The sequence below is a fragment of the Microtus oregoni genome, unplaced genomic scaffold (genome assembly GCF_018167655.1).
Source record: "Microtus oregoni isolate MIOR12 unplaced genomic scaffold, Mior012 000032F_ref0000030, whole genome shotgun sequence".
Classification (NCBI taxonomy): Eukaryota; Metazoa; Chordata; class Mammalia; order Rodentia; family Cricetidae; genus Microtus; species Microtus oregoni.
The window spans coordinates 24,317,007-24,329,729 of record NW_024543091.1 but is presented as its reverse complement, the minus strand read 5'-3'; the positions used below and the strand labels follow the sequence as shown (position 1 = coordinate 24,329,729).

The window sequence follows — 12,723 nt, the reverse complement described above, 5'->3', positions numbered from 1 at the left end:
AGTCAAAATGGCTATCTCACACGCGTCTTGTTCGTTTTTACCAATACAGCAATAACAAGGTATGTGGTAATTAGCTGTCTAGGATCAGTCAACTATTCAGTTAGGTTTGGGGGAGACTCCAAAATTATATGTGGTTGGGCATAGTGGCCACATCTTCAATCCTAGCAGTCAGGGAGCAGAAACAGAAGGATATCTGTGACTTCCTGCTAGCCAGGGCTATGTAGCAACACCTTCTCTTAAAATAACCAAAAAGGTTACATGTGGATATAGGAGAAGAGGTGGGAGATTGTCTCCTTAATTCCTTTTATCTCACCTAAGTTGCTTAAAGTCAATAGTAAATAGTTCCATCAAGTATCTGGATTAGCAATTACAACTACCACTTTGCAATAGTGTTAATGATGGCTTTAGAATTATTTAATTATCTTCTGAGGGACAGAGCTTCCTCAGATATTAGCAGGTATTAAAAATAAATTTTTAAACTTTTAATTTTTTTGAAATTATATCATGTCCCTCTTCCTTGCCATCAACCCTCTTTCCTTGTTCTCTTTTAAATTCATAGCCTCTTTCTTTCTTCAACTGTTTTGTGTGTGTGTGTGTGTGTGTGTGTTTCTAAGTATATAAATATAGTACGCTAATCCATAAAATGCTAGCTGTACGTACAGGTCTTCAATCTGATCATGTCATTTTGGATAACCAGCTGGTGTGCTCTTCCCTAGGGAAGACTATTTTTCCTATTCTCAATATTCCTTAGTTGTTTGTAGTTTGTCTAAAATTGAGGAGGCATCATGAACTTTCAATTTTTTTTTTCTTTTTAAGGCTCTGTAAGTTGAATAAACTTTTAAAAGCCTAAGTCAAAACAATTAAAGCTTCTATATTAAAGACTTTCCCAGAGCTTCAAACTGGTTCATGTGTATTATAAAACAAAGAAGACATATAGCATACAATAGCTCTGATACTGCCTTTGAAACATTTTGTTTTGCTCCTCAGTAGAATATACTGAAAACATAATTTCAGGGCCAAAACCCCACTCCTAAGACCAAGTTCTGTCGAATGAGCCAAGGAGCTCCTTCACTACTGGAGAACCAAAGCCACTGAATAATCACAGCATTTGTGCTACATCTGGATAAAGTAGAACACTGTTTCAGAAAGTCACAAAACATTTATTTCTAAATTAAATGCATAATCTTTTGGGAAAACGAAGGCTAGATACACAATTTGTAACTTCTCATCTGACTGACTGACTTTTACTAAGCTAGATAAATGGTTTTTTATTACTTCCTATTCCCAATATACAGCCATCCTTCACTCCATTTTTACAGCAAACTCACAGCACCTCTGGGCTGTACAGGAGGAGAGCCCTCCTTGTGAATTCTGTGGAACATTCATTACATGCAGTCATCTGCTCTTCACATCTGTTGTGAGGTCTTAATGTGCCAGCTATGGAATCTGTACAGGAATGGTTCACATAAAAAAACCACTTTGCCATGTCAAAGCATATGAGTGCACACTTATACATACGTACGTAGGTATATACATACATACATACATACATGCACACCCACAAACATTCATTTTTAGGAAAACAATCCATAGTTTCCAATAGATTCTCAATTGGTTAAGAAATACTAATTTACAACCCTTTGCTAGAAATGTTCCTAGGAAACAGCTATCAGAGTTCACAGAGATAGGTATAAACCCAGTAGAGATCTTCATTACAGGTTATTTCTTTTGTCATTGTTATCATTTTGTTTTTATTTTTGAGACAGGTCTTACTATGTATTGGCAATCCTCCTGCCTCTGCCACCTGAGTGCTGGGATGACAGGAGTGTGTCACTGCATCTGATTTACAACAGTAAAACGATGCCACAGCTTATAATTATTCAAGTGCAGTGATAAATTCAAACAAAGACACCATGATACCTAAACCTGTAGGAAAAGAATAATCTACATGACTAGTGACTCCTCATTCTATTAGGTAAAAGGTGTCTCAAAACTGAAGGCAAAAGAGGGGCCAACAGCAGACAGTTTCTGTGAGATGCTTCAGAAGGTGGGAGCAACAAGTCCATATATGAAAACAGACTACATGTTTAATAGTAACCATTATTTTTCATAATTTATGATAAATATTCATAATGAAAAAATAAAAAGGCACATACATTTTAAATAACACACCAGCTTAGCAATGGGGATATGGGAAGACAAGGGGAATAAGGGAGACTTTTATTAAGACACAAAGATTGACAAATAAATAAGTAAGTGAAGAACAAACAGCCAGAAATGCTAGCTCACATCTGAAATTCCAGCACTTGGGAGACAGAGGCAGGAGGACTGCTGTAAATTCTAGGCCATCTTGAGCTACTATGTGAGACTCTACCTCAAAAACAACAATACCCACTATCCAAAATGGGGGAGGGGGCGGGCAGCAATGAGAGATGGCTGAGCAGATAAGGCCTATAAATCCAAGTTCGATTCCCAGAACTTACATGCTGGAAAGAGTGAAGTGACTCCCTCAAATTGTTCTCTGATCCCCACACGCAAACACACCCAAACACAGCAAACAGATAAACAAATCAACAAACAAGCAAAAGTAAGAAGAATATGTAGACACAAGAAGTGCAGTATATTGTAGCAACATGTAATTATTTATGAAGACACCGCATTTTGTCTTTGACTTTGTTCAGTCATTTTCACAGTCTGTTCTGGACACGCAATGACATCTTTGCTAGTGCCTTTTAAAACTAAGTCTTAGATTAAGGCTGGTCCTGTTGCTTTAGGGTATAAAAGCTCCTAAATCTTGTCAATCACTTGGTTTTCTCAGCAAGTCTGGTCTGACCTCACTACTAGAGATTAGGTGAGAAGTGTTTGCATGGCTCCATGAAGCTGGGCGGTGTGTAGACTGCTGACCTCTTTTCTGTCTTTAATCTGTATGTGACTGTTGTTACCAGGTTGTTTACAGGAAAAACAGCCCACTGAAGAAATCAAATGCTTTGTTCTCTTCTATTTCTTATTGCAATAAGATATGGAGACTCGCCAAGTAAGAAAAGCAGGCAAAATGGGTTTATATAAGGAAGAAAAGGGGGCTGGAGAGCTGGCTCATTGGTTAAGAACACTGGCTTTTCTTTCAGAGGACCTAGGTTCAATTCCCAGCTCCACATGGCAGCTTACAACTGTCTTTAACTCCAGTTCCAGGGTATCCTACACCCTCACAAAGACATACATGCATACAAAACACCAATGCACATGAAATAAAAATAAAGTAAAAAAAAACTAATTAAAAAGAAAAAAGATGTCTTAAATGCTCTAGAGGGAGCAGAAGGGCACAGAAACAAAGCATGAGAAGGGCTGCAAGCCTGTGTTGGCATGCTTCTGTGCATTCCTGAGAACTTCCACAAAATGACAGGTGAAATAGGATGAAGCAGATTAGAATATCTAGGGAATGTTCATGATATTCTGCAGACTGATGTGCTGTCACCTCTTCAGTAGAGAAAGCATATGAACTCACAGAGATCCTGCTGAGCCTTCATCCTAAGTAAGTGCTGGGATTAAAGGCCCATGTCACAACTACCTAAAAGTTGATGCTTCTTAAGTGCCTTTAAAGATGTCATCAGCTGCAGCTTCCCAGCCACCCAAGGACCACCACCATGGAAAAGATCCCACATGGGCAGCAGAGCCTCCCACAATGCTTTTTCTTCCTAGGTATCTTGTTGAAAATTGAGGAGACTTTTAAATAAATTAATTTCTAGCCGGGCGGTGGTGACGCACGCCTTTAATCCCAGCACTCGGGAGGCAGAGGCAGGCGGATCTCTGTGAGTTCGAGGCCAGCCTGGTCTACAAGAGCTAGTTCCAGGACAGGAACCAAAAAGCTACGGAGAAACCTGTCTCGAAAATAAAAAAAAAAAATTAATTTCTAAAGAACATATTTTAAAATTTGAATATATATTATAGTCAACACTGTACCTTAATTGGACCTGTACTGTGAAGTCACATTTGGTCCCAGAAATATCCCTAAAATAGAATGAGAATAGAAATTATTTTAAAATAAATACATGAAGACATGTTACTCCATTCCTAAATACCAGAAATGTCAACAGTGCTTATACTCGTGTGTGTGTGTGTGTGTGTGTGTTAGAGAGAGGGGAAGAGAGAAAGAAGGGAAGAGGAGGAGGGAAGAAAGGAGGGAGGGAGGGAGGGAGGCAGGGAGGGAGGGAGGGAGAGAAGGAGGGAAGAAAGGAGGAAGGGAGTGAAGGAGGAAGGGAGGGAGTGAAGGAGGGAGGGAGGTAATGAAGGAGGAAGGGAGGGAGGGAGAAGGAGAGAGGGAGGAAGATATGCTGAAGGCCAAACCCATTTACTATGTTGGTCCTGGGCTTACACCAAACTGCAGGTCAGATGGAAGGTGACTTACATGGAGCTGCTGATCTGCTGCACCTGTTGTGGAGTCAAGGCAAATGCAAAACAGGTTTCCCGAAAGCGCTGGCTGTTGTCTGATGCTGAAGAAGAAAAAGAGTTACATTTTAATAAGCTTGAAGTTCATCAGAACAGAAAACAATAGCCAGAACCACATCCTTAATTAACTGGAGTATATTCTAGAGACCAGACAATGAAAGCACTGAGAATTAACAAATATGCTAGATATAATATATCAGAAAGATACAGAGAGGCCTAATTCCAGATAGCAAATTAGAATTCAAATTCAGAGAGTACACAGCAAACGCTAACCAAAAGTTGTCTAATTATATGCACATTTTTATAACAGCATACTGATACTAATTTCATTTAAAATGCAATTTTATAAACTCATTTAAATATACATAGTTTCTGAAGTAAGAAACAAATATATCTGCTTTGAGATCTGCACAGGTAAAATTGCATTTAGTTTTTGAAGTAAATGAAAACTTGTCTCCTATTAATACTAGACTTGTTTGTTTTGAGATAGGGTCTTGCCACAATGCTATGTAGTCAAACATAACCCTCCTGTGCCCAGAACCTGAATGCTGTGATTATAGGTGTGCACCACCACACCTAGACACATGTTTTGTATAATGTTATATACAGTTTCTCTTATTCTTGGATGAGTTTACTTCTCAAAGAAGGAACAAGGTATAAGAAAAATACAAGAACGAAGAACAAAAAGAATAGGGGTGGGGCAGGCAGCAAGCAGTCAGGTAAGCACTTGTCACTGTAGAACAAGGATTCCCTAACTATGCTGAGATCAACAACAGATCCACTGGCTTTCCGAGAGACATTCAGGCACACAGAAGCAAATATACATAGTGTCTGGGTGTCGAGCACTGAATGACTATTTGTTGAGTAAACAAACTGTAAACATTAAGAAATATCAGGCCTGGGGGTATGGCTCCATTAAGAGGTTTCTGGCTAGCAAACTCCAGTACCACATAGACTGGGTGTGGTGGTACACACTTGTAATCTCAGTACTCAAGAGGATGGAGGTTCAGAAAGCCAAGGTTATTCTCAACTATACACTGAGTTTTAAGGTCATCCTGGGCTATATGAGGTCCTGTCTTTCAGGAGAAAAATTTAAGCTGCACTTTTGCAAGGTAATTTTCTACAACTGAAGAATCACTAAGAGTTATTACCATGGAATTCTTGGCTGTGGGCTATTTAAAACTGCAGAGAAACTAATTGTTGGCTATTTTCAATCTCTTGCTTAGCCAGGTTTGTTCTCTTACAAGCAGCACTTAAACCACCTCAAATGCAGCATTCTTCATCAAAAAATCTGCACAACCACCACTCTAAGAAAAAGCGATGGAAAAGAGCATGGATCTAAAATTACATCTCAGTGCAGGAGCAGTATCTTTTAAAGGCTAGATTTGCATTTCTACTTCATGTGTGGGGAGAGGCTTTTTCTTAAAGAATTATCACCAAGGAATGGTTGCTAACCAGAAAAAGTTATTGCAATTCTAAGTGACAGTTTGGCAATGACCAATAACTAAGGAGCAGTGTGCAGGAAAGCAAATATTGCCCTCTGTCAGCAACCCAAGATACTAGCTTTCTTTCTTAGAGGATCCTGTATGGAGATTTTTTTGCCCAGCAGGCTTGGCCTAATTTAAATCTTTGGCTCCGCTCTAAAACAGTGCTAAAAAAAATCTCCCAAGAACAAAAATTCATATTATTCACTAGGCAAAAATTTAGATTCATTTTCAAATATATGACTATTGTGAAGTTTCAGATGTGTACAGATTTAGATAAGATAACTGCTAAAACAACGTGGTTGCTTCTTCCATCCCACAATGATTTAAAATCCGCAATGCAATGGATTCTACCCATGGGTGCCATAAAGCACTGACCTAATCTCATTATTGAGAACAGCCATTTTTCAAATATCAGAAAACATGGACACCTTCTCCCTTCCCATCAGCCATTTCTCTTGACATATCCTAGGCTGTGACACTTGATTAAAAGGCCATAATAACTGAACACTCTTTTATAGCATTTATTATTTGTTCAAAAAAATATGCAGACCCTCTGCACTGACTGGCGCAACTGGGTGGGAGGGTCAGACAGCCCTGTACAAATGAAGTGAAGCAGCCTTCTAAGTTTCATCACCTTTCTTGTCCTCTTGCCTTGATTCCAGAGAGCAGAACATGAAGCAAAACCATAGCCAAGGAACACACAGAGAAGCAAACCTCAATTGTCAGCCACTGACATCTGTCACTCTATGATACTACAGGTGGGCCACGACCAAAACACTACAATTACTACAGTTACTATCACTGTTTATTATTTGGGACAATCTCTGAACATCTCTGAGTTTACAGGTTAGTGTTTGGGAAAGAGGAAGGTGCTTATTTTCTGTCAATCAAATTAGAGCTGTACAATTTCACAGTTAAAAAAGTATGACCATGGACTGCAGAGATGGTCAGTGTGTACAGTGCTTGGAGGACTTGGATTGGATTCCCAGAACAAAATGCCAGACATGTTAATATGCTGGTGGCACACATTTGCAAACCCAAGGTTGAGACAGACATTAATGATCCCTGGGGCTTAATGACCAGCCTGCTCGGGTGAATAAGGAAGCTTCAGACTCAGTAGAAGACTCTGTCTCAAAAAACAAGGTAGAGGGGCAACTCTATCTCCCTGGCCTCCCAACTCCAACAGTTTCATGAATAATAATACAAGAGGATTAAGTAGTTGTGCTAATGTAACAGCCCACAACAGTTTATTCATCTAGTAATTGCCCTTTCTTCTGGTCAGCAAAGGAGTTGTTGCTAATTTAATGTGTAGTTTTCAGCAACTACTTAGTAGTTTAATTCACATTTAATTTTTTATTTGTTTTTGTTAAATTTTTTATTTTGTATAATCTTATTCTGTGCTTACTTATATGATTTCATATGCGAAAATATTAAAGTAAGTCCTTGGAAATTTGCTACAAATATTTCTTAGAGTCTGGTAATGTCCCCCACATCCCCACTCCACTTTGGCTCCATTTTTAGATGGTATAAAAGTTAAATCTTGGGTTGTAGAGATGGCTCAGTGGTTAAGAGCACTGGCTGCTCTTCTAGAGGACCCAGGTTCAATTCCCAGCACCCATATGGCAGTTTACAACTATTAATAATTCCAGGGGATCAGACATCTGTACATAAAACCAAGCTACATTATTTAAAAAAAAAAAAAAGTCAAATCTGGGCCAGAGAGAAGGCTCAGCAGTTGTTATGTGCTTGCTGAGCAAGTCAATGACATCGCTGGATCTCTAGAACCTATGCAAAAGTAAGATGTAGTGGTGCATGTCTGTAGTCCCAGCATTCCTGTGGAGAATCTTCCAGAAGTTCAAAGGTCAGTGAGCCTGGAAAACACATGCAGAGGAAAACAGGAGAGATCCTGCCTCAAACAAAGCAGCAGGTGTGAACTCACATCAAAGACTGTCTACTGACATCCACGAATGATACAACACACATGTGCCTTCATACATGAACATATATACACATATATCATAAACATACAAAAATAAATTAACGAACAAATATTTGAAGTTAAATTTTTATGTAGCTTACTCTATTAAGTATTGTCTTTGTAAATTCTTATACTAAGATTAGTACAAATACTTTTGTTGTTTCTATATAATTATTTTACATATATGAAACTTACTTTAGTATATGATATTATAAAGTTAAAGTTCTATTACTTCAAACTGCTTATAGTTATTTGTTAAATAATTCAGACTTTCAAGCTAGACATGGTGATACATGCCTTCAATCTCAGCATTTGGGAGGCATCTTTGAATTTAGTTTCTGCCTGGTCTACAACAAAGTTCCAGAGGGCAATGTAAGGAGAAAATGCCAAAAAAAAAAACACCCAAAAGAAAAGAAAAATGTGATTTTTTTTCTAAGTCTGTATGTTTGTTTGATCCTATATTAGAACCTTACATCCAAGCTACTTTTTTTTTTTTAAAGAGATTTTTTTCCACTGACCACTTTGGGGGAAGGTCTTGATAAGATTTCCTCTGCATCCAAACGTATGATCCTCCTGACAACCTCCCCGGTGCTGGGGTCTCAGGCAGTAATATCCATGCCCGGCTTCCACTGTTCTTTTACCTTAGTACTCGAATACTACTTTTAATTTCTATAGCTGATTATGATTTAGCATCTCGTCATTAGGTTTCTGCATATCCATCCCCCCACTCACTCACTCAAGGCTCAAATACAGGTATCTAGATGAATTTCCAACTATTAGGATATTTTGGGTTGTGGTGTGTGTATCCATGTGGAAGACAGAAGACAGTTGGATATCTTCCTCAGTTTGCTCTCCACCTCTATTCTTTTGGGACAGGGCCTCTCACAGAACCTAAAGTTCACCAATACAGCTAGGCCGGTTGGCCAGAGAGAAATCCTGGGATCCATGCCCTGCTGCTGTGTTACAGGTAGGTACAGCCACTCCTGGCTTATTTCTGTAAACATTGGGGATCCAAACTCAGAGTCCCAAGCTTGCAGAGCAAGTGCTCTTACCCACTGAGCCATCTGCTGAATCCTACTATTATCATTTTTTCAAAGAGACTCCGACTGTGAAGACTAGGCTAGCTTTGAACTTGCAAGATCTGCCTGCCATTACCTCCCGAGTGCTGGGATTAAAGAGAGCGTCACCATACCTGGCTACTACTATGACTTTTAAAGCCTAATTATATTTCAAGTAGAACTACTATAAACTTACAACTTACTTTAAGAGTATTCTATATTCACCTCCTTAATCTTTTTGCCCCGGAATATTATACTTTTATACTTGTTATCCACTGATTTATAGTCAAGGCTTTATATCCACCATACAGCTGTACAATTCACAAATACCCTTTTTATACAGCATATCTACTTATATGAGACATCTGAATAAGCATACGTATAAAAGAATATAAGGAAAATAATGAAGGTAATCACTATATATTGCTATGGGAGTGAGCCTCAAAATATATCATTAGAGGCTAAGAGACGGCACTGTAGTTGAGAGCACGTTGTTCTTGCAGAGAACGAGTGTTCAGTGTGCACGCAGTGGCTCACAACCATTCATAACCCCAGTTCCAGGGTAGCTAATGTCCTCTTCTGACTCCTAAGAGCACCAGGCACAAATATGGTGCACATACATGCTGGTAGAACACTCACACACATAAAAAGTTTAAATATCATTCAAGAATATATGAGAAACCAAGACATGAGGTAAAGAAAAATGCAATCTACTGCCTTTGGTGTAAGAGAAGAAATAAGAAAATACAAAGGGTGCTGAGAATGGTGGCACATGCCTTTGGTACCAACACTCAGGAGACAAAGGGAGAAGGGTTTGGTGGAGCTATGTGCCAGCCAGGGCTGCTCAGTGAAATCCTGCCTCACATAAAGAAAAGGCAATATATAAAGGGCTGAATATGGCAATGCACACCTGTAATGCCAGCACTTAGAGGCAGAGGTATGAGAACTCTCCAAGTTTAAGGTCAGTCTGGTTTACATACCAAGTTCTAGGCCAGTTGGAGATACAAGATGAGATGCTGTTTCAAATAAAACCAAACAAGCAAAACCTCCACAAAACTGTATATATATGTATACCCATGTGTATACATACACAGACGCATAAATACTGGCTTTTTAAAAAGAAAAATAAGAAAGATAAGCTTTAAATTAATTAAAAATGATCATTTAGGGCCAGTAAGATGGCTTAGTGGGTAAAGGTGTTTGTTTTTCTTGGTTTTTCAAGACAGGGTTTCTCTGTAGCTTTGGAGGCTGTCCTGGAACTAGCTCGTGTAGACCAGGCTGGTCTCGAACTCACAGAGATCCGCCTGCCTCTGCCTCCCAAGAGTGCTAGGATTAAAGGCGTGCACCACCACTGCCTGGCTGGTAAAGGTATTTGTTAATCAAGCCTAGTGACCTGAGTTCAAACCCTTGAACGCATATAAGAGTAAAATGAAATTACCAAATCCACAAAGTAGTCTCCTAATCTCCATACCCACATTATGGCACAAAAACCCAATTACAAGTAATTATATTTTTTAAATTTAAAAAAATGTAAAGGTTACCTATGAGATGAGGAGGATATGGAGTAAGGAGAAAAGAGACTCTGAAGTGAATTCTTGACTTAATTTGATCTCACTTTCACTGTTGTTCAAGTTCCTCATTACTCAATGGTAAAGTATATTTTTTTACTCACCCCAGCTCCCACTGGGAGCTGAAAGTTCCACGTTAAGCAGGCTGATCCATATGCCTGTCTCCCCAGCACTGGGTGACAGTTATATGAATCACCACATCTAGCTTTTTGACATGGGTGCCAAACTCAAGACTATATTCTTTTACAGCAAGCATTTTACTGGATGAGCCATGTCCTAAGCCATAATCAATTAATATCAAGTCACAGCTGGACAAGAGTGAAAAGGTCCAGTGTGCTACTCCACAGTTGGACAATTATAAAGTAACTCCAGTACATTTTAAAAAGCAGGAATAAAATACTTTTAACGTTTTCATTATAAAAAAGTAATAATTGAGAAAACAGACATGCTTAACTGATTTAAACATTATACAACATATAAACATCACATTCTTTTTTTTTTTTTGTAAATATCTTCTTGTTCATTTAAAAAATAAAATCATGGCCAGGCGGTGGTGGTGCACACCTTTAATCTCAACACTTGGGAGGCAAAGACAGGCGGATCTCTGTGAGTTCGAGAATAGCCTGGTCTACAAGAGCTAGTTCCAGGACAGGCTCCAAAGCTACAGAGAAACCCTGTCTTGAAAAATAACAACAAAAAAAATCATGGGACTGGAGAGATAGCTCAGTGGTTAAGAGTATAACTATTTTTCATTTCCAGCATCCACATGGAAGCTGACAGCCGTCTCTAACTCCAATTCCAGAGGATCCAATGACCTCTTTTGGTCTTTGGGGGAACTGTAAATATGTGGTACACAGATATAACAAGCAGGCAAAAAGCAAAAAAAAAAATACCCATTCACATAAAATAAAAATGAATGACTCTTAAAAAGAAACTGGGGGCTGGAAAGATTGCCCAGAGGTTAGTAAGCACTGGCTGCCTTCCAGAAGGTTTGAGTTCAACTCCCAGTACTCACATGGTGATTCACATCCACCTGTAACTCCAGTCCCAGGGGATGTGATACTTTTCTGGCTTCCATGGATACCAGGCATGTGTGTAGTATACAGACATAAATACACACAAAACATCCAGATACACAGAATAAAAATAAATAAATCTTTTTTCAGAAAAGAACTGTATAGTTAGACAACTTAGCTGTCATGCAAAAGTACATAAAATATACTTACAATCGAGAGACTTATGACACTAGGAGATGTAATGTGGCCAGACCATCATTGTATTATTTATCCCTGACCAAAACATCTTTATTCAACACATAACTAGATAAACTTTTACTTAACAAAATTTGGCTGAAGTCTGCTTATATCTTTACTAATTATTTTTGGTAAAACACATGGATATCGTACAAACACCAGTCAACATTGTTTTCTTCAATTAAGCACAGTGCTGGTTAAATTGTATCTAATTTACTTTATTAATCAACTCACTGAAGACATAAATTATCCAAAATTCATTTTATAAATACTGTTTTCATAAATATTATAGAATATAGATGGGTACTGCTCATGCAAGTTTGAGTTTCTAAGCAAATTGGTTCCTCCAGTTTAGCCTTTCCTCCATTATTTAGCATGGAGGACACGACTCAGAGTGTTCTAGGCAAGACTGTTTTCTTTAAAGGCACCTTTTAGTTTCAACCACATTCTATTTCCTAAATTTTCTAGAATAGATAGATACATTATATATGCCAAAACATAAGGAGAAGAAAATAAGATTAAATAGCAGCTTTGATTTTATTATAAAGAAACCTCAAGAGCAGTAAACTCAGCAGTTTTGGGGGATTACAGGACTATGTAAGAATTTTGTATTTTAAACTTCTCCGAGATTGAAAAATGTAAGAGTTTCTAGACTTTTCAAAACTAATAGATTCCTCCCAAGAATGAAAATGCAGGGACTGGAGGACAGTTCAACAGGGAAGAGCATTTACTGCCATTGCAGAGGACCCAAGTTCAGTTCCCAGCACCCACAAGGTGACTCACAACCATCTCTGACTCCAGTTCCAGGAATGCAACACCCTCTTTTGATTTCTTTAGGCACAAGGCATGTGCACACATACACATACAGGCAGAGAGATAGAGATAGATTGGATTTCTCTAGTTAGCTCATTCAATGACAAACAGAATGAAAGAAAA

General features: G+C 38.5%; 1 protein-coding gene across 3 annotated transcripts in view; it reads right to left on the bottom strand.

Annotated features, from left to right (window-relative positions):
* The window catches only part of Pias1 (protein inhibitor of activated STAT 1), a 116,210-nt gene that overhangs the window by 45,205 nt on the left and 58,282 nt on the right, over positions 1-12,723 (bottom strand). For all 3 annotated transcript variants that reach the window (XM_041679399.1, XM_041679400.1, XM_041679401.1), the window contains exons 3-4: positions 4,403-4,487; positions 3,958-4,005 (exon numbers count right to left, since the gene is read on the bottom strand). In XM_041679399.1, coding sequence (XP_041535333.1) covers positions 3,958-4,005; positions 4,403-4,487 — 133 coding nt within the window. The remainder of the gene's footprint in view (positions 1-3,957; positions 4,006-4,402; positions 4,488-12,723) is intronic.